A 23,676-nucleotide genomic window follows, 5' to 3' on the forward strand; every position below is an offset into this window, starting at 1 on the left:
GAAGCTTGGAGGAGGAAATGGCAACCCACTCTAGTATTCTTGCCTGGAGAATTCCATGGACAGACGAGACTGGCGGGCTACAGTCCATGGAGTCGAAAAGAGTCTGAAAAGACTGAAGCACAGAACACACCCAGAAGCTACGAACAGTTATAAGATTCCTTCCCCACAGAACGCAATGAAATTCTTATAGAACTCAGATCCTGACCGTCGGGACCCAAATTGTAAAACAGCTCCTGGAAGCCTTTGCTAGACATTACTCAGCTGGCCAGTGAATTAACGGTTTTTTTTTTTTTTTCCCAGTTGAGTTTGAGTTTTTCACGCGTTAGTTTTTACCGTCCGTGGGAGTTTTTTTTTCCCCCCACTCTGCTTCGCCAAGAGTGAAGACACTGACGTAACTTGCGGTTTCCAAAGCATAAGAACTCCTCCAAGGCAGCCCAGGTTCTAATGCCATCCTATTCAAAATATTCCTGAGACAACCACTTCGCACCCGACTGTCCCCTGTCACGCTGCCTCTCGACCTTTCCTCAGCGTTTTATTCAGCCCGCCGCCAAACGCCACCTTCCACCTCCGCAGGGGTAAGGGGGTGGGGACGGGGCACCGCATTGCGCATGCGCATGTTTCCGAGCGCGCGCGCGTGCGCGCGCGCCTTACGGTATGAATGGAGGTCAGGGACGAGGGGGCGGGGGGAAAGCGTGCGAACACAAAATAGCTGCTGTGGGCCGCGGTGACGTAAAAAGGCAGCGCCGTACTTCTGTGAGTACAGCTTCCGCGGGAGGGAATACTCGCCCTTCGCAAGCATGGTGCGCTGCAGTTGCGTGTTGTTCAGAAAGGTCCGTGACTAGTACCCCCTCAGCCTGATGTGCGAGGCCAGGTGCCTCTAACCCCACCTGAGGGTGCAGGTTTTTCGCTTTCCTCCTTCCCCACGTGTGTCTTCCTGGGGGCCTCTTTCTTGCTTTTTTTCTTAGTCCTTTTCGCCTCTGGAGAACTCGGGCTTGGCCTGTAATAAGAAAGACGTGATAACCGATCTTTGTTAGGAAGGTCGTTTGGAACAGAGTTTGAGATATTTCAGGGGATAGTGTGCACGTGAGATGAAGGGCTGGGATACTTGCTTGCCATTTAGGCACGCGATATGGTATAGGTGAAGTGTGTAGGTTTGACGTTTGACTCAAATGCATGTTTTCCTTCTTATAAGTAGTAATATCCATAATTTGTTTCTACATATTTTTTCTTTGAATGCATTGTTATTAATAACTTTCTAAAGACGATTTTTATCGGTAAACGAAAATAGGTAACTGACTTGCCGTCTTGCGAAAAGTGCAGTGTGGGTTTCAGAATCGTTTTTGTAAACAATTCGCAGTTGCTTTCAGATTTAAAAACCACTATAAGATTCTTACTAGCAATGTTTTTTGAAAGCTACTGACATCATAGTTTGATCATTATTACTAAGGACGAGATTGGGATATTCCTTTTAAGTTTGGGTTTAAATCTTTGATAAATCTAGAGCAGTAAAAAATGTCACATATTGTAAGGAACTTTAAAAACAAGAGTTTTATTTTTGTCGGAGGAAAGGCGTGGTTAGTGAAGTTTTACTTTATTCAGCTATTTTCCAGAAAATAGGTGGTCAGAAGGAGACTTGTGAAGCATAGTAATTGGGCATATAAGGTAACTAATCCTTAAGCCAAAAAAAAAAAAGGACGACTACATTTTTTGCTGGTTATATTATTAAAGGCTACTTGTGTAACTACTGCCATAGCAGTCACTGCCAGTCCATGTTTTGCAAGGGAAATCTACCTCTTCATTTACCTGTGATGCATTTCTGATCTAGTCCTACTGAACCAAAGAGTAAGTTCTTAAGCTCTCAGAGAAAAATGTTCTGGCTCGTTCTTAAATTGTTTTTATATATTCCTTCCACCCTTACTATACTGTTTCATGACTATATTTCCATACTCAAATGAAAACCTGTTCTTTGAAACTTTGCTGTGTAACTTTCACTGCAATCTCAAGTCTAGACTGAGATTTACCAGTATCACCAAAGGAGCTTTTGATAAATGTGCTGGTTTACCCTAGTCTCATCCCCTTCTCCAAAGTATATCAGAATGGTCAGTGAAGTGTATGTATTTTTGAAAAAAGTCCCCAGATGTTTTTGATACTTAAAACTATATACTAAATTACTAAAAGATGGGATGATTATGAATTTAAGAAATTACTCTGTAAGGAATTATGATAGTCCAGGTGGCTAAGACACAGGATCTGACCAGTAGGAAGTTCTTGATTTAGTGAGGGAAACAGAAGTAAACCCTAGATGCAGTGGAGGATTTCTAGAGGCCTAATGGCAACCTACTCCAGTATTCTTGCCTGGTGAATCCCATGGAGAGAGGAACCTGGTGGGCTGTATGACTGCACAATGTGTATATATATGTATGTATATAATAATAGATATATAATTAAAATTAGTGCCCAGCTAAGCCAGTGGTAAATATTGTTGAGAAATTAAGAAATACATCAGAAAATAGGACATTTGGATGGGTTTTTGATAGAAAAGAAAAAATGACATTGTAAATAGATGAAACAGCATGAGCAGAATGTCATGGAGAAGTGACAGTACATTTTGTAGTATAGAGTAAAGAGGAGGCTATAGGAGGGGTTGAGTGAATGGAAATGAAACTCAAGGTTAAGAGCTTTGACTGTAGCATGGAGAACTTTAGACTTCATTTTGTAAACAGAAAACCATAAATGATTTTTGAGTAAGGGAGAAATATGTTTAGAGATCAGATCAATTTTCAGAAAAGTAACTCTGGCCGTGAGACAGAATATGTGTTGAGGAAGGAATGACTAGATGCTGAAAGACCAGTTAGGAGCTAATGTTAATGGTCAAGATACTAGAGCATGTAGTTGTGCCATAAAGGAAAAATAGTAGAGCTTCAGGGAGACAGGTGTAAAGATTCCCGTATGTAGCCTCAATGAGTAGAGAAGCTTTAGTTTTATTATTTGAGAAAACATTGGAGGAACAGAATTTACCTAGGGAAAAGTTTGATTTTTAGTCACGTGAAAGGTGACTGTTATCCTTTCAATACCTAAGATATATATTTGAGGGATTTCAAGTATAAGATACAGATCTTGTTTCAGTTGCTTTAGACTATTAAGCTTACATCTGGTGGAGATGTCCAACTCATTGGAATAGAGAATATCTCACCTGGGTGATAGTTACTGAGAAAGTACAGGGGAGAAGGTATTGAAAAGTGGGCCAATGTCAGACCTTCAGGTTAGGGAGGACAACAATTGATAATGAAAAACATAGAGTTAATATGGGAAAGTGAGATCAGACAGGAGGTAGATTAAGCAAAAACAGTAAATGTGGCATACAGAAAAACCTTTTATATTTTTAGGAGTTTTAGTGGCATCAAAGAACTAGAAAGGAGTTCAAAATTGGTAAGCACTTATGGTATCAGTTAAGTTCAGTTCAGTCACATCCAACCCATTGCAACCCTGTGGACTGCAGCACGCCAGGCCTCACTGTCCATCATCAACTCCTGGAATTTACTCAGACTCATGTCCATCGAGTTGGTGATGCCATCCAACCATCTCATACTCTGTCGTCCCCTTCTCCCGCCTTCAGTCTTTCTCAGCATACGGGTCTTTTCAGATGAGTCAGTTCTTCACATTAGATGGCCAAAGTGTTGGAGCTTCAGCTTCAGCATCAGTCCTTCCAATGAATATTCAGGACTGATTTCCTTTAGGATGGACTGGTTGGATCTCCTTGTAGTCCAAGAGACTCTCAAGAGTTTAGTATACAAATGTTCTTTTTTTTCTCTTTCTTTATTAGTATGGAAACTTCATTGATAACCTGAGACTCTTCACCAAAGGAGGAAGTGGTGGAATGGGCTACCCTCGTTTAGGTGGAGAAGGTGGAAAAGGTGGTGATGTCTGGGTTGTAGCCCATAACAAAATGACTTTAAAACAACTTAAGGATAAATATCCTCAGAAACGTTTTGTGGCTGGAGAAGGAGCAAACAGTCGGTAAGTATTTACTGAATGACATTGATTTTATGAAATTAATTCCTCCCAGAAGAAGAAAAAGTTAAAAGATAAAGATTTATTTGGAATTTAAGTAAATAATAGCCTGAATTTGTAACTGAGCAAAAATCTACAATTTTTGTCTCTAGTTAAGATAAACTAGACACCCTCAGTCGTGTCCAACTCTTTGCGATCCCATGGACTGTAGCCTACCAGGCTTCTCCATCCATGGGATTTTCCAGGCAAGAATACTGGAGTGGGTTGCCATTTCCTTCTCCAGGGGATCTTCCTGACCCAGGAATCGAACCCAGGTCTCCTGCATTGCAGACAGACGCTTTACCCTCTGAGCCACCAGGGAAGCCCAGTTAAGATAAAAGATAAGTATTAAGGTGGTTCTGAAATTTTTAAACTTTTGTCTTTTTCTCCCAATGTTTATATTCTTTCACGCTTCCGTTATAGAAACAGAAAATGATCTGAATCTCCACTGTTTTCTTCTGAGATTATCTTTGAAAATCTTTTTAGTAAACTCTCTAGAATGTTAACTGGCTACTCCACCTGACTGCAATGCTTAAGATTTAGAGACTGTTTGCTGCTATGTCTCTTGAATGTTTTCCTTTTGTCTCTGTTTTGATTTTCTCTCTGTGAAAGCAAGATCTTTCCTTTGTTTTTTGTTATTGTCTGTTATTTTCTGTGGGACATATTATGTTGGCCTTAAAAATATGAGGGTATTTTCTTTGATTGTAAAGAAAATGAAAAAAATTCTTAAACCTTCCATCAAAATGCAGACTATGCATTTTTCCTCAGGCCTGTATAATTCTGTTGTTATTCTTTAGAAAGTGTTTGTACAAAGCTTAGGCTTTCTGTTCCTTTTTTGTTTTCCCTTCCCAAGCAAGTGTTTGGGTATATGTATATATTTTTTTAAAAATAATTTTATTTATTTATTTGTGGCTATGCTGGGCCTTGGTTGCTGCTTGGGCTTTTCTCTAGTTGCAGTGACTGGGGGCTACTGTCTAGTTGAGGTGCACGGGCTTCTCATTGAAGATGCTTGCCTTGTTGCAGAGCACGGGCTCTGGAACATGTGGACTCGGTAGTTGTGGTTCCCAGGCTCTAAAGCACAGATTAGGTAGTTGTGGAGCCTGGGCTCAGTTGCTCCGTGGCATGGGGAATCTTCCTGGACCAAGGATTGGACCCATGTCTCCTGCATTGGCAGGCAGGTTCTTTACCAGGGAAGCCCCTGTTTGGGTACATTTATTTATCACAACTGTAGACAATGGAATGTGGCACTTGCTTGGGGGATGGGTGTAAGCAAAGGATAAGAGCCCATACACAAGCTAAACAGCCTGCGACACAGAGTGGGGAACTTCCTGCCGCAACCACAACAGCAAATATTCCTGCCACAAATATCCAGCAGTCATCTACTTGTAAAGAAATCCTTGGAGAAACCCCTTAAATTTGAGCACTTTTATCCTATGAATAGTCTTTATAGGGCAAATTTTGAGGTCCCTATATTAGAATTTAGTAATCAGTTTAAAGATCAGAGTGTTGTTTTGCTATTTTGATGTTACAGGTGGGAAATAACCTGCAGTTTACATCCTAAAGTAAAATTTTTCACCATTTTATAATTTCTTTTGAAAAGTAAGGTTGCTATAATTCCAAAGTTACTCTGTTTAGATCAGTGGTGAGCTAAAGATGGTGTATAACATTAAATATTAAGAAAGATTTTAAAAGGACATTTACTGTGCTTGTGTGTTGCAATTTTTAGAATGTAAAGGCTTAAATCTAAAAGATTAATAAGAGCCAACTGGGTGAAGGGGAGGAAGAAGCACTACACGAAAGCTAACAACATGAACAATGTGAAAAACCTAGAGATAGGAGACAAATACCAATAAAAGACACTAAAAGAAGGCCAGTGTGGCTGGTATGCAGAAAACACAGAATGTAGTGGAAGATGAGACTAGAAAGATTCAGAGCTTTATCATTTCTAAAATCCTGTGGTATTCTCCAGATTGTCTCCTGTCTTCAGTCTCAGTCACCACCTCCAATCCATTTTTTATCTAATTATCTCTCCAGTGCTTTTTCTATAGCATCAAATTTATTAATGTGACTCGCCTATTTAAAATCCTTCAGTGTCCCCCATCACACTAAGATAATATTCAAACTCTTTAACATAGCATATCAGGCTCTTTGTGATCTGGCCTACAGTGTCTTCCACCCCACTTCTACTATGCTTAGGCTCAAAATAACTTATTTCACCAAATACCTAGTTCCCTTCTAATTGTGTGTGTGTGTATTTTTTTTTTCTTTCACTTTCCTGCCTTGATTATCTGGCAAAAATCTTCCTCCCCTTCCAAGTCTTGGTTCAAGCACCACTTCCAAAATGTTGGTAACTGAGTAAGATTTTAATTGCAGATATCTAATAATGTCTGCTGAAGACTGCTTTTGTTCATCATGAAATCTAATCTCATCTTTCTTTAATATATTTCAAATTCATTCATTGTTGTCAATCCAGTTCAATCAGCTAATGTTACTTGAGTATCTACTTTGTGTCAGTAACTATACTAGATGTCTAGGATAAAATGATTATCTAAACTGTTGTGTTCCCTGCTGCCTTAGAACCTAACATAGTCTAGTATGAGAGCAAACATTTATCAAATAAATGAACAATAGAAAATTATCACTGTGACAAGTGTTACGATTGAGAGCCTGCACATGAATATGGGTATGGCAGTTCGGATCTAATCAGGGAAATTGGGAATAAATAGATTTTTTAAAAGGTCAGGTACTTATAATTCTTCTAACCAGAAATAACCATTATCAACCTTTTCATGACTTTTCTAAGACTTTTCTGTGTCTTTATGCAAATGTAATTAACTCTGTATATAATATTTGGGGATATAAAAACAGGACAAAATTTAATAACCTTCTCTTTTAACTTTTTTTCCCATCCCAGAAAATTGTTAAGAATGCCTGAATAGTCCAATAGTATTGGAAATAACATAAATTACTTTGTCATTCACCTATTTAATTATTGATTTTTTTTTTGTACTGTTACTATCACAATGCAATACATGTCTTTGTGCATATAATAGTTTACATGGTTGTTCACTTTTTTAGGATAAATTCCTAGAAGTGGAATTACTAGTTAGAAGTTTGTACCACTTTATCCTCTCTTGAGCAGTTTAAGAATAGCCACATGAGCCTCCTGTAATTAAAGTACTCTCATTTGAGGGGAATTTTTAAAAAATACCTTGTTATTCAATGGATTTCTCATGTTTATTTGTGTTGTTGCAATGATCTCTTTCTTTCAAATATACAATATTTTAGTTTATTATCAATTAGAATGACTTTTGGTACTTAGCTTGGTAACTTAGTGGCTCAGACAGTAAAAGCGTCTGTCTGCAATGCAGGAGACCCTGGTTCGATCCCTGGGCTGGGAAAATCCCCTGGCAAAGGAAATGGCAGCCCACTCCAGTATTCTTGCCTGGAAAATCCCATGGACTGAGGAGCTTGGTAGGCTACCGTCCATGGGGTCGCAAAGAGTCAGACACGACTGAGCGACTTCACTTTCACTTTTGGTAACTTAAATCATCACTTAATATTTTCATTGAGATATAACAGCCTAAAATGCAAATAAATATTTTATTTTTTCTTCATTATTTGACCACTTAACATCTGCATTAGAAGAACTGGTTGCTAATCTTTGTATACCATTAAATTTGCTTGAAGCATGAACCATTTATCTGGCAGGTTTTCTTTATGTTAATTTAACTTTATTTTTTTGTAGAGTTAGTGCACTGAAAGGCTCCAAAGGAAAAGACTGTGAAATTCCTGTACCTGTGGGTGTTTCAGTAACTGATGAAAATGGTAAAATTATAGGTGAGTGTACTATAACTTCTTATATTGTGGATGATGATGCTGTGCTCTGCTTAGTTGTGTCCAGCTCTTTGCAACCCCCTAGACTGTAGCCTGCCAGGCTTCTCTGTCCATGGAATTTCCTAGGCAAAATACTGGAGTAGGTTGCCATTTCATTTTCCAGGGGATCTTCCCCACCCAGGGATCTAACCCAAGTCTCTTACATCTCCTGCACTGGCAAGCTGATCCTTTATCATTGCACCATCTGGGAAACCCATAAAATTGTGAGAAATGTGCACATTTTCAAGAATTGAGAGCTGTAAGGAATAGCATCTCTCGAGTTTCAGGATTTTTTTTCTAAAACCTTAAGTATTTTAGTTGCTAGTTTGTAAAACAGCTTTTAAAATCATTATATAAAGGTTGTTCAGAATTAGCCACTAGATTTAAAATTATTTTAAAGATAAGAATATTTAGTTGGTTTTGAAAAAAATAACTAGCTTTTTTCTATCCACTAGCAAAGGTGTTTTTCCAGGGTCAGACTTTTAATATACACCTGATTCTGTTATTAAGTGCTTTAGATTTGTAAATTAGACTTTCTTGGCTTCTGTTTCTGAAAGAAGAGTGCCATTAGTGATTAGCTACATTTAATAACCTTTGTGTTAAATATCTTCATCTCTCTTTTTAAGGAGAACTCAATAAAGAGAAAGACAGAATTTTGGTAGCTGAAGGAGGTCTTGGTGGTAAATTACTTACAAATTTCTTACCATTGAAAGGCCAGAAGCGAGTAATTCACCTTGATCTAAAACTTATAGCTGATATTGGCCTGGTGGGGTAAGTATCATTCATATTTTTATTTTTATACTTTATGAGAGATAGTTTATGAATAGGAAATAAATATAAATGGTAATGTGGGGGCTACATTATTTCTTATTTGTGGAATTTGTGTGTTGTTTGTGTACTTTAAGAATATGCTGCTAAATGTAGTAGTTTTCATATTGCCAACATAGAGAGTTTCATAGTTACTCTTCATTTGTCAAGTTCAGTTCTGTCGAGTTGCTCAGTTGTGTCCGACTCTTTGCAACCCCATGGACTGCAGCACGCCAGCCTCCTTGTCCATCACCAACTCCTGGAGTTTACTCATACTCACATCCATTGAGTTGGTGATGCCATCCAACCACCTCATCCTCTGTCGTCCCCTTCTCCTCCCGCCTTCAATCTTTCCCAGCATCAGGGTCTTTTCAAATGAGTCAGTTCTTCGCATCAGGTGGCCAAAGTATAGCAGTTTCAGTTTCAGCATCAGTCCTTCCAATGAATATTGAGGACTGATTTCCTTTAGGGTGGACTGGTTGGATCTCCCTGCTGTCCAAGGGATTCTCAGGAGTCTTCTCCAACACCACAGTTCAAAAGCATCAATTCTGCACTCAGCTCTCCTTGTAGTCAAACTCTCAGATCCCTACATGACTACTGGAAAAACCATAGCCTTGACTAGAAGGACCTTTGTTGGCAAAATAATGTCTCTGCTTTTTAATATGCTATCTAGGTTGGTCATAACTTCCAAGAAGTAAGCGTCTTTTAATTTCATGGCTGCAGTCTCCATCTGCAGTGATTTTGGAGCCCCCAAAAATAAAGTCTGTCACTGTTTCCCCATCTATTTGCCATGAAGTGATGGGACCCGTTGCTATGATCTTAGTTTTCTGAATGTTGAGCTTTAAGCCAACTTTTTGACTCTCCTCTTTCGCTTTCATCAAGAGGCTCTTTAGTTCTTCTTCACTTTCTGCCATAAGGGTGGTGTCATCTGCATATCTGAGGTTATTGATATTGCTCCCCGCAATCTTGATTCCAGCTTGTGTTTGATCCAGGCCAGCCTTTCTCATGATGTACTCTGCATATGAGTTAAATAAGCAGGTGACAATATACAGCCTTGACGTACTCCTTTTCCTGTTTGGAACCAGTCTGTTTTTCCACATCCAGTTGTAACTGTTACTTCCTGACCGGCATAGAGATTTCTCAAGAGGCAGGTCAGGTGGTCTGGAATTCCCATCTCTTTCAGAATTTTCCAGTTTCTTGCGATCCACACAGTCAAAGGCTTTGGCTTAGTCAATAAAGCAGAAATAGATGGTTTTTTTGGAACTCTCTTGCTTTTTCCATGATCCAGCAGATATTGGCAATTTGATCTCTGGTTCCTCTGCCCTTTCTAAAACCAGCTTGAACATCTGGAAGTTCATAGTTCACTGAAGTATTGCTGAAGCCTGTCTTGGAGAATTTTGACCATTACTAGCATGTGAGATAAGTGCAATTGTGTGGTAGTTGAGCATTCTTTGATTGCCTTTCTTTGGGATTGGAATGAAAACTGACCTTTTCCAGTCCTGTGGCCACTGCTGCATTTTCCAAATTTGCTGGCATATTGAGTGCAGCACTTTCACAGTATCATCTTTTAGGATTTGAAATAGCTCAACTGGAATTCCATCATCTCCACTAGCTTTTTTCATAGTGATGCTTCCTAAGGCCCACTTGACTTCACATTCCAGGATGTCTGGCTCTAGGTGAGCAATCGCACCATCGTGATTATCTGGGTCATGAAGATTGTTTTTGTATAGTTCCTCTGTATTCTTGCCACCTCTTTTTAATATCTTCCGCTTCTGTTAGGTCCATACCATTTCTGTCCTTTATTGTGGGCATCTTTGCATGAAATGTTCCCTTGATATCTTCTTGAAGAGATCTCTAGTCTTTTCCATTCTATTGTTTTGCTCTATTTCTTTGCACTGATCACTGAGGAAGGCTTTCTTATCTCTCCTTGCTATTCTTTGGAACTCTACGTTTAAATGGGTATATCTTTACTTTTCTCCTGTGCTTTTCACAGCTATTTGTAAGGCCTCCTCAGACAGCCATTTTGCCTTTTTGCATTTCTTTTTCTTGGGGATGGTCTTGATCACTGTCTCATGTACAGTGTCACAAATCTCTGTCCACAGTTCATCAGGCACTCTATCTGTCAGATCTAGGCCCTTAAATCTGTTTCTCACTTCCACTGTATAATCATAAGGGATCTGATTTAGGTCATACCTGAATGGTCTAGTGGTTTCCCCTACTTTCTTCAGTTTAAGTCTGAATTTGGCAATAAGGAGTTCATGATCTGAGCCACAGTCAGCTCCCGGTTTTGTTTTTGCTGACTGTAGAACTTCTCCACATTTGACTGCAAAGAATATAATCAGTCTGATTTCAGTATTGACCATCTGGTGATTTCCATGTATAGAGTCTTCACTTGTGTTGTTGGAAGAGGGTGTTTGCTATGACCAGTGCGTTCTCTTGGGAAAACTCTATCAACTTTGCCCAGCTTCATTCTGTACTCCAAGGCCAAATTTGCCTGTTACTCCAGGTGTTTCCTTGGCTTCCTACATTTGCATTCCAGTCCCTTATAATGAAAAGGACATCTTTTTTCGGTGTTGGCTCTAGAAGGTCTTGCAGGTCTTCATAGAACCGTTCAGCTTCTTCAGCATTACTGGTTGGGGCATAGACTTGGATTACTGTGATATTGAATGGTTTGCTTTGGAAATGAATAGAGATCATTCTGTTGTTTTTCAGGTTGCATCCAGGTACTGCAGTCCAGACTCTTATTTACTGTGATGGCTACTCCATTTCTTTGAAGGGATTCTTGCCCACAGTGGTAGATATAATGGTCATCTGAGTTAAATTCACCCATTCCAGTCCATTTTAGTTTGCTGATTCCTAGAATGTTGACGTTCACTCTTGCCATCTCCTGTTTGACCACTTCCAATTAACCTTGATTCATGGAACTAACATTCCAGGTTCCTATGCAGTATTTCTCTTTACAACATCAGACCTTGCTTCCACCACCAGTCACATCCACAACTGGTTGTTGTTTTTGCTTTGGCTCCCTCTCTTCATTCTTTCTGGAGTTATTTCTCCACTAATCTCCAGTAAAGTCGTTCAGTCATGTTCGACTCTTTGCCACCCCATGGACTGTAGTCTGCCAGGCTCCTCAGTCAATGGAATTTTCCAGGCAAGAGTACTGGAGTGGGTTGCCATTTCCTTCTCCAGGGGATCTTTCCAAACCAGGGATTGAACCTGGGTGTCCCGCATTGCAGGCAGATGCTTTACCAAGCCCCCGAGGAGCTTCCCAGGTGGTGCTAGTGATAAAGAACCTGCCTGCCAATGCAGGAGACAAAAAAGACATGGGTTTGATCCCTGGGTTGGGAAGATCCCCTGGAGAAGGAAATGGCAACCCACTCCAGTATTCTTGCCTGGATAATCCCATGGACAGAGGAGCCTAGCAGGCTGTAGTCCAAGGGGTCACAAAGGACACGACTGAAGTGACTTAGCACTAGCACTAAATCTCCAGTAGCTTATTGGGCACCTACCGACCTGGGAAGTTCATCTTTCAGTGTCCCATATTTTTGCAGAAAAATCAATCAAATGTAATAGTATAAGAGGATAAAAGAATGTTACCGGATATTAGGAATAAAATTAGAAAGCCAAACAAACCGCATCTTAAATAGTATATAGAAAGAAAGAGTAGGGGGAAAATAACTAAGATACTCTTACAAGTTTTAATAGAGGTATTGAAGTATCATCAGTCAGATGGCTAAAGACTGGTACAGATGATCTCAGCCATTAGCTTTACACACTGTTGAGCACCATGTTGGATCTTGTAATGACCAGTCCCCTGTCCTTCACTCTCTGTTTAGGAACTGTCCATTCTCAATACTGCAGACCTTACAGTGTTGTTCTCTTTCACCAGCCTCTACCTTCATCAAACAGTGCTATTTAGCTGTAGGGTTTGCAGTGCTGGCACCAACTGGAGGGAGATAGATAGCAGGGTAGAAGGTAGATAAAAGAAGGGAAATGCTCAGCTTTGCGTGTCTCCTCTCCCTCTGTCTTCGCCTCCCAAGCTCCACTGCAGCACTCCACAACAGTCAGTTGGAAGGCCTAAGGAAAAGGGAGCAGAAACTGCTGCTCTACTCCAACTGCCACTTCCATTCCTTGCCTTCCCATAGTTTCTCACCTCTTTTCATCTTCCTCTTCTCACATCTCACTGCTGCTTTATCACACTCTTTGCTCTGAACTCCTCACCTCTTTCTATGCCTGTCTAAATCTTACAGGCAGGGGCTTAGAGTTCACAGAGGCCTCATACCTGCTGAAGTTGTAACAGAGAAAGATGAGATCTTGGCATTAAAGCTTGCTATTCACATTTAATTTTTTCAATACAACATAGTTATGAGGGTAATGAGTCATAGGTTCTGGAATACTATTGGGATGGGCAAAAAGTTTGTTGGGGTTTTTCCATAAGATGTTATGTTGTGAAAGAACTTTTTGGCTAACCCAATATATATTTTTAGGAACTTTATGGACTGGATAGGATTTTGTGGATAAGACTGAGAATCCAGCCATTCACTTTCTCATTTTCTGGAAAAATATGTTTCAGTTTCCATAGAGATACCCTTATATCCTAACAAGAACATACCAAGGTTGAGTAGTGAATATAAGTGGGGTGGTGATGGGAGACTCAAGTGAGACTCTGTTAGAATCTCATCTTCTGAAGGCCAGCTAGATGGTCTTGAATATAATACCTCTAAACCTTTTTTTTCTCTTTAATAGAGGATGGCAGTAGTCCTGCCTTAAAAATGTTATTGCTGGGAAAGATTGCATTTGCAGCATAACAGATGTCTTGGATTTATGAGTGAATGGTAGCTGCTATCATTATCATCATCATATATTGTCAACTTATTAGAGACCACATATAGTGAAATAACTAAGCTTTTCAGAAGTGGACTTCGTAGTAGTTAATATCGAGCATCATGATTCTAGAGCACAATGTTTAATATGTATGCTAGTGCTTTTAATTAGGTAACTATTCTTAAAAAGTTACCTAATGTGAATACCAGTATAAGCAGATACCCCTTAATCTTTAAGCCAGCTTCAGGAATGAACTGAGCCTTGAAAGCAACTTATCATGTAACTAGTATACTTATATTGCTGTGGTTAAATCTGATCTTTGCATGGGTTGGACTTCAGCCTGTAAAATCTTCTTTAGGTAACTTTCACCAAAAATCTGCTATTGGTTCTTCAATCATTAGCTTCCTTTTTCTTCTTATATTTTGATCTCTTTGGAAATAGTTGCATTTTTCTGTGCTTAATGGTGTTATGAAAATTTGAGGATATTAGAAATAAGCAAGTCCAGCTAGTGATAGTCATGGCAAAAATGATGGCAATTGCTTTTCAAAAAGTTATAAGAGCCTGGGTATAATAGAATATAAGAAAACACTGTTTTGCCAGGGGAAATTAGTCAAGCAATCTCATGTAATTTTATTCTAAATTTATTATAGAAATATTTTAATAAGGAAGATTGTTTAAAGAACTTTATTAACAGCTTAAATTTTTTAATAGAATTTCAAGTTAATATTCATAAAATATTACATTATTATTCCAAATGAAAATTTGGCAGTTTTGAGAAAGAGAGCCTGTACTAAGAGAAATTTAAAAGATACGTAATCATGATTTGAATGAAAACTGTGAAGACGGGTAACATTTTTCCTGTTGATTGCTATATTTCTCATGCCTAGTATATTGCCTGACCAAAGTCAATGCTCAATTGTTGTTGGATGATTTTTTAAACTGAGATACACTTGACATATAACATAAGTTTCAGGTGTACAGTATAATGATTTGGTATTTGTATATGTTGATCACCACCGTGGTAAGTCTAGTTAGCATCTGTGATCATGTGTAGTTAAAGTTTTTTTCTTGTGATGAGAATTTTTAAAATTTACTCTCTTAGCAACTTTCAAATAGTACTGATTATTAACTATAATCACCATGCTGTACGTTACATCTCCATGACTTATTTATTTTACAACTGGATTTTTTTTCCGGCTGTGCCACACAGCTTGCAGGATCATAATTCCCCAACCAGGGGCTGAACCCAAGCCCTTGGCATTGAAAAGCACAGAGTTCTAACCACAGGATGGTTAGACCCGTGGTTAACCAGGGAATTCCCTACAATTGGATGCTTTACTTTTTTACCCCCTTTACCCATCTTACACCCTCCTCCCCCTACACACATTTTTCTGTATGCTTTCATCCGTTAATGGATACCTTAGATTGCATTCACATCTTGGTTATTGTAAATAGTGCTGCAGTGAACATAGGGGTGCGTATATCTTTTCAAGTTAGTGTTTTGGGAATTTTTTTTGGATAAATATCCAGAAGTGAAATTGCTGGATCATGTGGTAGTTCTATTTTTAAATTTTTAAGGAACCTCCATATTGTTTTTCATAGTGACTGTACAATTTACATTCCCATTGGTTGCATTAATTTAATGAAAATATCTGAATGATTTTAGGAAATTACCTTTTAAGTGGCTCCCATTCTTAGTACTTTCTTTCATCCATTGGGGGCTTTTCTTGAGGGATATTTAGCTATAAAATAAAAACCTTTAAAATAGCCAGATATTTTAATGTAATATTTCATTATTTAGAAATTTATCTCTAGGAATAAAGGTATATGTAAAGGTTCAAGTTTATTCACATCATTGTTTAAATTCTTTTTTAAAAAAAAAGTTTGATAAGAAGTTAGTGCTCATTTAGTGCAGAAAGAAAGTTAGTACCAAAAAGAAACAAATTAGTGCAGAAAGAAAAAAAGAGATGTCTGTTAGTTGCACCGCTTAATGTTAAGGTGACTTAATGTTGCTTGTATGTCTTTCTAGCTGTATGCACATTTTTTGCAATGTTATTTATAACAGTAAAAAAATTTGAGACCACCTAAATGCCTAATAATAAGAAATTAGGTAAGTAAATTACAGTGTACCCTTGAAATGCATTCACCTTATATAATTTAGTTTAAAAAGAGGGCCAACCAACTATAAGTAGCCTTTTAGTGAAAAAAGGAATCAAAGCTGAATCTAATCAGATATCTTCCAATTTGTAGGAATATGTTAAAGGGTATCATGTGTGTCAGCAGAAAAGATAGACTGGAAAAGAAACTACAGGACAAATGACCAGTTTCTTTAAAAATACAATTGCAAAGGGGAGACAAGTTTGAAAGGGAGCCTGTACTAAGAGAAATTTAAAAGATATCAACTAGTTGTAATACCCAGATCTTATTTAGGTTTTTATTTAAATAAACCAACTTTTAAAAAGTTTTTAAGAATGTATTAATATTTGTTGAAGCTGGATGATAGCTAAATTAGGTTCATTACTTTGCTAGTGAAATGTCCATATGAAATGGTTTTTTTTTAAAAAATCCACAAAATAATATAAGAAATATTTTGTCAATGTTGGCTAGAGATAGTGAGTTGCGGATATTTTTATTAATTTCTTTTTGTTTTTCTAGAAGTTTCTTTTGTTGTTCTACATTTTTTTTAACATTACTTGATTGTCAGTAGTGAAACATCTTCAGTGTTCACCATAAATTTACCTTTTTATAAGTATATTTTGTTCCTCAAGTTTTTCAAGATTATAAGTTTATATTCTGCTTTTAATTCCAGCAATATTCAAGAAGTCTGTTTTATGAAATGTTAGTAATTCAGAGATAAGTATTAAAAATGCTGTTATTTGTTGTGATATGTTAATATGAATTTATTTTCTTTTTCAGATTCCCAAATGCTGGAAAATCCTCTTTGCTAAGTAAGATTTCTCATGCAAAACCTGCAATTGCAGATTATGCATGTAAGTACAATTTTTTTAGTGTGTGGAGGTATATTTTAAAGACTAATTTTTCTTTCAGTATGAATAAAATATAACTGGGGTAGCCTTTGTTTGAAAATTCCTGGCAGACAGAATATATGGATTTCCCATTAATCTTTGAAACCTCTATAGCTCTCAGCAAAGTTCCTAGTGCTTAGATACTTTGTTGCATTTATTTCTCTGTTGCATAATCATTTGTTTGGTTTAGTTATTATTTTATGAGTCCCTACCCTTTATCAAACACTGTGATAAATGCTAGGAAGGCAGAGATCAGTTCTTTTATTCATTAAGCAAGTATTTATTTCCAGGAACTACAGTAAGTTCTGGAGTTATAAAGATTGGTAAACAGAAGTGAATACAGTTACTAATGAATATAAGAGGGTATAATACAGTTTTTTCAAAGAGTGTAGGTGACTGCTTTAGATTTCTTTGTGGAAGTGTGATGGTGGGGCTGAGATATGAACAGTAAATATGAGTTAATTGGTGATAGACAATGGAGATCAGAGTCTTTTTAGTCAAAGGAAATGGTGTGTACACAAAGGCTTCATGGTGGCAGGGTGTAGATTTGTTTGTCTAAAGAACATGTTGTAAGGGGATGAAGGAATCAAGCTGAGGCTAGAGATGCAGGTGGAGATCTATGATATAGGCCATATAGGCTGTATTTGATCTTTATAGCTTTAGAAGAGGTTATAGCTTTTTAACAAAGGATAAAAATGATTAATTTGCTTTTCAAAAATATCTCTTTGCATATAATGTACAAAGTGGATTAATGTGGGACATAAGTAGATCTGGAAAGAACTTAGTAGAACTAGCTATTGCAATAGCAGATAAGGCATAATGGAAGCTTAGACTAAAAGAAGTGAATGAATGGGCTTCCTGGGTGACTCGGTTGTAAAGAATTTGCCTGCAATGCACAGGCCTCAGAAGAAGCGGGTTTGATCCCTGTGTCCGGAAGATCTCTTGGAGGCGGGCATGGCAACCCATTCCAGTGTTTTTGCTTGGAGAGTCCCATAGACAGGAGTCTGGTGGACTATAGTCCATAGCATCACAAAGAGCTGGACATGACTAAAGTGACTTAGCAAGCAAGTGAATGAATAGAATAGGATCTCTACCTTCAATAAACAAAATGGCACAGAATGACATCAACATGGGAAGTGAAAGTGAAAGTCGCTCAGTCGTGTCCGACTCTTTGCAACCTGATGGACTATACAGTCCGTGGGATTTTCCAGGCCAGAATACTGGAGTGGGTATCCTTTCCCTTCTACAAGGTATCTTCCTAACCCAGGGATCGAACCCAGGGCTCCCGCTTCACAGGAGGATTCTGTACAGCTGAGCCACAAGGGAAGCCCAAGAATACTGGAGTGGGTAGCCTATCCCTTCTCCAGTGGATCTTCCCAACCCAGGAATCAAACGAGGGTCTCCTGCATTGCAGACAGATTCTTTTAACAACTGAGCTATCAGGGAAACTATTGAAAATAAAATCATGGAAAATAAAATCAAAATTCTAGGGCTAGACTCTGATAAAGTAGAGTTAATTTTGTACTAACTGCTATAAATCTCTTGGCCAGTATTTATTGTTAGAAAATAGAGGATCTTTGAGAAGGAAAGAAGAAAAGCAGAAAGTCATAGAAGGAAACTACTGTTGGATTGATGAAGTTTGAGGATAACTGGACATGGAACAACAGACTGGTTCCAAACAGGAAAAGGAGTACGTCAAGGCTGTATATTGTCACCCTGCTTATTTAACTTATATGCAGAGTACATCATGAGAAACGCTGGGCTGAAAGAAGCTCAAGCTGGAATCAAGATTGCTGGGAGAAATATCAATAACCACAGATATGCAGATGACACCACCCTTAAGGCAGAAAGTGAAGAGGAACTAAAAAGCCTCTTGATTGAAAGTGAAAGAGGAGAGTGAAAAAGTTTGCTTAAAGCTCAACATTCAGAAAACTAAGATCATGGCATCTGATCCCATCACTTCTTGGGAAATAGATGGGGAAACAGTGGAAACAGTGTCAGACTTTATTTTTTGGGGCTCTAAAATCACTGCAGATGATGACTGCAGCCATGAAATTAAAAGACGCTTACTCTTTGGAAGGAAAGTTATGACCAACCTAGATAGCATATTAAAAAGCAGAGACATTACTTTGCCCACAAAGGTCCATTTAGTCAAGGCTATGGTTTTTCCAGTGGTCATGTATGGATGTGAGAGTTGGACTGTGAAGAAAGTTGAGTGCTGAAGAATTGATGCTTTTGAACTGTGGTGTTGGAGACGACTCCTGAGAGTCCCTTGTACTGCAAGGAGATCCAACCAGTCCATCCTAAAGGAGATCAGTCCTGGGTGTTCATTGGAAGGACTGATGCCAAAGCTGAAACTCCAACACTTTGGCCACCTCATGCGAAGAGTTGACTCATTGGAAAAGACTCTGATGCTGGGAGGGATTGCGGGTAGGAGGAGAGAGGGAGGATGTCGAGGATGAGATGGTTGGATGGCATCACCGACTTGATGGACATGAGTTTGAGTGAACTCCGGGAGTTGGTGATGGACAGGGAGGCCTGACGTGGTGTGATTCATGGGGTCGTAAAGAGTCGGACACGACTGAGCGACTGAACTGAACTGAATGAGAAAGGACTAATAGATTTCACATGTAGCCCAAATGATAGAAATCTAAATTCTGCCCCCTGCCCTCAACAACTTTGCCACTCTCTTTGAGAAGGACTTTGAGGCCCACTAATTCCTCTGCTTTTGCAGATTATAAAAATCTATATTTGTCCTTTTCCAAAATAATTATACCTTTAATTTCAACTAATGAGAACATAATCTAAATTAGGTTGTTCACAGAAAGGAAATATTATTTATTTTATACATAACACTAGGATAGTTTTGAGAGTACAATGCTTTATTCTAGCCTTAATTTACTTTTTTTTTTTTTTAATAGTTACAACAATAAAGCCTGAACTTGGAAAAATTATGTATAGTGATTTCAAACAGGTGGGTATTTTTTTTTAACTTTTATTCTTTTAAAAATATTTATTTATTTGTTTGGCTGTTCTGGCATCCTTAGTTACAGAATATGGGGTTTAGTTCCCCTGATCAAGGGTTGAACCTGGGCCCCTTGCATTGGGAGCGCAGAGCCTTAATCACTGGACCACCAGAGAAGTCCTGTAGGTGGCTATTTTTAAAATAAGACACCTGGTTAGAAATGAAAGTACTTGCCTTATTGCTTAGATTTTATAACATTTGACAGTTTCTGTGGTATTGGAAAAAGTAGCAGGATTTTTTTTTTTTGGTAATGAACTGATGATCAAATCAATTCTGCTGAGTACTATCAGAGTAAAATATTGTATAAGAATAATTCTTCCAAAGTTTGGATAGTTTGTAATTATAACATTGATTGTATCTTAGTCTCCTTAATGTGTTCTCATTGCAATTCCATATTTTATTGCCATACTTGATTATTGATTTTCATTTCCTAAAAACATATTCTAAAGTTCATAGATGTAATTTTATCCCACTTTACTGTTTAAAAAATTTTTTTTAATTGAATGAGATTGTGGTCTTAGCTAGCTATTAAAATTTTTCCTTGATAAGGAAGAACTATAGTTTTTTGCATAATTAGAATAAAAACAAAAAATAATGAAAAATTTAAAATATGTAATGTATGATCAGCAGTTGCATTCCTTAGTGTTTACCCAGATTAATTGAAAACTTAGGTCCACTCAAAAGCCCACACACAGATGTTTATAGCTGCTTTGTTCATAATTGCCAAAACTTATAGGCAACCAAGATGTCCTTCAGTAGATGAATGGATAAATAAGTTGTGTACATATTGAAAATTGAATGTCACTCAGCACTAAAAGTAAATAAACAGAGGAACCTCCAGTGCTTATTACTAAGTGAAAGAAGCCAGTCTGTAAAAGCTACATCCTGTATGATTTCAACTGTATGATATTCTGGGAAAAAGGCAAAACAGTGGAAATAGAGAAGATCAGTGGTTACCAAGGATTAGGAGGAAAGAAAGGTTGAATAGGCAGTATACAGAGGATTTTTAAGGGCAGTGAAACTATTCTGTATATTGTAATAGTACATACATGTCATAAATTTGTCAAAACCCATAGAATGTATAAAACCTAGATGACGAACCCTAATGTAAAATACAGACTTGAAGTGATGATGTATCAGTGTAATTTCATATAATCCAATGACATAATTCAAAAGATATCAAAGATGTATATTCATTAATATAGTGGTATAACAGTAAAAAAATTTTTTTAAAGCTTTAACAATTACATAGACTATTAAATAATAAGTAAAATTATAAGTGCAGGATAATATGAATTTAGAAAACATTATTGGTAATTTTTAAGGGAAATCAATAAAAAGACCTCTGAAGAAAATTTCAGAACATGAGACCTCTGTATGTACTTTGGTTTGTCACATAGCTACAACTTTCTTTAAAACTGAAAATTTTAACCACACAAGCAGTGTGTGTAGAGCAGTGTTTTTCATCCCTTATTGTATATCAGAATCATCTGACTAGCTTAACAACAACAATGATAAATCAAGCTTGGGGCCCAGTGATTTGAAACCAAATCCCTGGGGATAGGGCTTGAGGATCTATAGTTTATAGCAGTTCCTTAGATGATTATGATATGCAGTGAGGTTTGAAAACCACAAGTGTTGAATAATGGTTAATGACTCTAATAATGGTTAATAGTCCTAAATAGAGTATAGGGACACTGTTTCCTTTACTTTTTAAAAATGGTTAAATCCTGGTAGAATATGAACAGTAAAGGAACAGTGGTACCAAACAACCATTTACATATAGAATAAAACACTTTATAGTGCTTACATCCTAAGTCAGTGTCTGCTGAATTTAATATCCTTGTTTACTTTTAAGAATTTAAAAACTTGAAAAGTTCATATTGAACAGTATAATTTATGGAATTCTAAAGAGAATTTATATTAATAAATGTTAAGCTAAGCCCTAGAATTCTTAGATTGTTAAAGTAAAAATGGGACTCATTTCTGATAGCAAAGGATTTTGATTCTTAATACATTTATTTTGTTATCAAAGTATCTTGGGTTTATTAGAGATGTAGTAATTCACTGGTAATCACAAAATAGAAACTTTATAATTGAAATATGAAAATTGTTGGATGTAATTAGATTTGTGTTTTCTTTTTATTATTAAACCATTTAATTTTGTATTAGATATCAGTAGCTGATCTTCCTGGTTTAATAGAAGGAGCACATATGAACAAAGGAATGGGCCACAAATTCCTCAAGCATATAGAAAGAACTAAACAACTGCTTTTTGTTGTAAGTCATATGCCTATCAATGTAATGCTTAAAAGAATGTGAAAATCAATGAATTTAGTTTTCCTAGACATTTTTATAATAACATTTAAAGATAAAGTAGTAGCATATATTAATCCACTAAATCTGTTTAGATAGGAGTCAAATTTATTTATAATATGGGGGTGGAAATGGAAATGGCAACATTTACTGTATCAGATGAAAGTTCAGGCCTATTTGTCAGGTTTATTAATTCCTTAGGATTTTCTGTGTACTGCTAAATTACACAGCATTACTTTCCTATTTCATGAGATTATCTTTATTAGTATAAGTTGTTTTATCTGTACTAGTTTCTCATTAATGATTGTGATATTATAAGAATAATTACAGTGATCTTAAGATATCAATTTCTCTCATTTCCAATTACTAAATTACCAAAAGAGTATAGATTGAGAAATTATTTATAGCTTGAATGAGTGAAACTTTTCAAAACAGAATTGTATAGCTGTCATTCTTACTAAAGGCAATCTTTTATCCTTTTTTTTTTCAGGTTGATATTTCTGGATTTCAGCTTTCTTCCCAAACTCATTACAGAACTGCTTTTGAAACCATAATACTGCTTTCAAAAGTAGGTTTTTCTGTCTAGTCTAGTATGCAGGGACATAGGACTGTATGAAATAATATATGACAATTAGAATAAATATATCTTCTACCTCTACTTTCTAAAACTTTGGTGTCAGTTAAAGAATTATCTAAACTTGCTGTCTCCAGTTCCTTAATATTCATCCACTTCTCAAACTGTTGTGATCAATAAAACCTTCCTGGATTCCAAATCCCTATTATATAAATTCTTAGACTGACTCTTGCTTAACTTAATTCCTACTTCTTAGACTATTTCCCAGTCTACTTTTTAGGCATTCTGATACCCAGATAGTTTGGTTGTACTTTAGATTAGCTGCCTATTAGATATCTTTGATTGGATGTCCCATTAACTTCTCAAATTTAATATGTGTAGAACTGAACTTGGGCTTCCCTGGTCGCTTAGTGGTCAAGAATTCACCTGCAAGGCAGGAGACCCAGGTTTGATCCCTGGGTTGGGAAGATCCCCTGGAGGAGGCCATGGTTACCCACTCCAGCATTCTTGTCTGGAGAATCCCGTGGGCAGAGGAGCCTGGTGGGCAGCTGTTTGTGGAGTCTCAAAGATTTGGACACGACTGAAGTGGCGGCTGAGCATACACACAGAACTGAACTTCTTTCTTTTTTAAAAAAAAATTTTTAATTCAGAACCTTATTGAATATGTAAGCCAGAAACCTGGGTGATAGTGATTCTGACTTTCTCATCACCTATATCAAGCCCTGTCAGTTTTATGCCCTAAATTTCTCTGAAATGCAGCTATTTGTCTTCACCTGCACTGTTGTAATCATCAGCCTCTCTTACTACCTGGTCTCCCTGCTTCTAGTCTCACTTCTTTTCAGGCCATGTTTTATAGGCAGCTAGAGTGATCTTTGTTAAAGAACCAAGCAGATGTTTGTTCCCTGCTCTGATGGTCCCCCATAGCCATGGGTTAGGTTGAAGTCTAACCTGAACATGGTATATGAGGCAAAGTTGGGTTCCTACCAAGCACTGTATCTCTGTTGTTCCTGCACCCTCTCCCGCTTCCCCAAGCAACGCCCTGTACATTCCCTATCCAGCCATATGATTTCTCTCTAACACAACATGATGTCTTTTACCTTAATGACTTTTATATCCTATTTGCTAGCTACGTTTTTGCCTATTACTGATAATGCTGTGAACATTTGTGTACAGGTTTT

At 37.4% G+C, this 23,676-nt stretch overlaps 1 protein-coding gene across 1 annotated transcript in view; it reads left to right on the top strand.

Moving 5' to 3' along the window:
• Positions 1 to 636: 636 nt before the first annotated feature.
• Positions 637 to 23,676, top strand: part of GTPBP10 (GTP binding protein 10) — a 28,260-nt gene continuing 5,220 nt past the window's right edge. The window contains exons 1-8 of the mRNA XM_040259786.1: positions 637 to 830; positions 3,824 to 4,017; positions 7,799 to 7,890; positions 8,553 to 8,697; positions 16,474 to 16,547; positions 19,505 to 19,557; positions 21,781 to 21,888; positions 22,415 to 22,492. Of these exons, the coding sequence (XP_040115720.1) occupies positions 798 to 830; positions 3,824 to 4,017; positions 7,799 to 7,890; positions 8,553 to 8,697; positions 16,474 to 16,547; positions 19,505 to 19,557; positions 21,781 to 21,888; positions 22,415 to 22,492 (777 nt within the window). The 5' untranslated portion in view covers positions 637 to 797. The remainder of the gene's footprint in view (positions 831 to 3,823; positions 4,018 to 7,798; positions 7,891 to 8,552; positions 8,698 to 16,473; positions 16,548 to 19,504; positions 19,558 to 21,780; positions 21,889 to 22,414; positions 22,493 to 23,676) is intronic.

Source organism: Oryx dammah, unplaced genomic scaffold (assembly GCF_014754425.2).
Source record: "Oryx dammah isolate SB20612 unplaced genomic scaffold, SCBI_Odam_1.1 HiC_scaffold_18, whole genome shotgun sequence".
Classification (NCBI taxonomy): Eukaryota; Metazoa; Chordata; class Mammalia; order Artiodactyla; family Bovidae; genus Oryx; species Oryx dammah.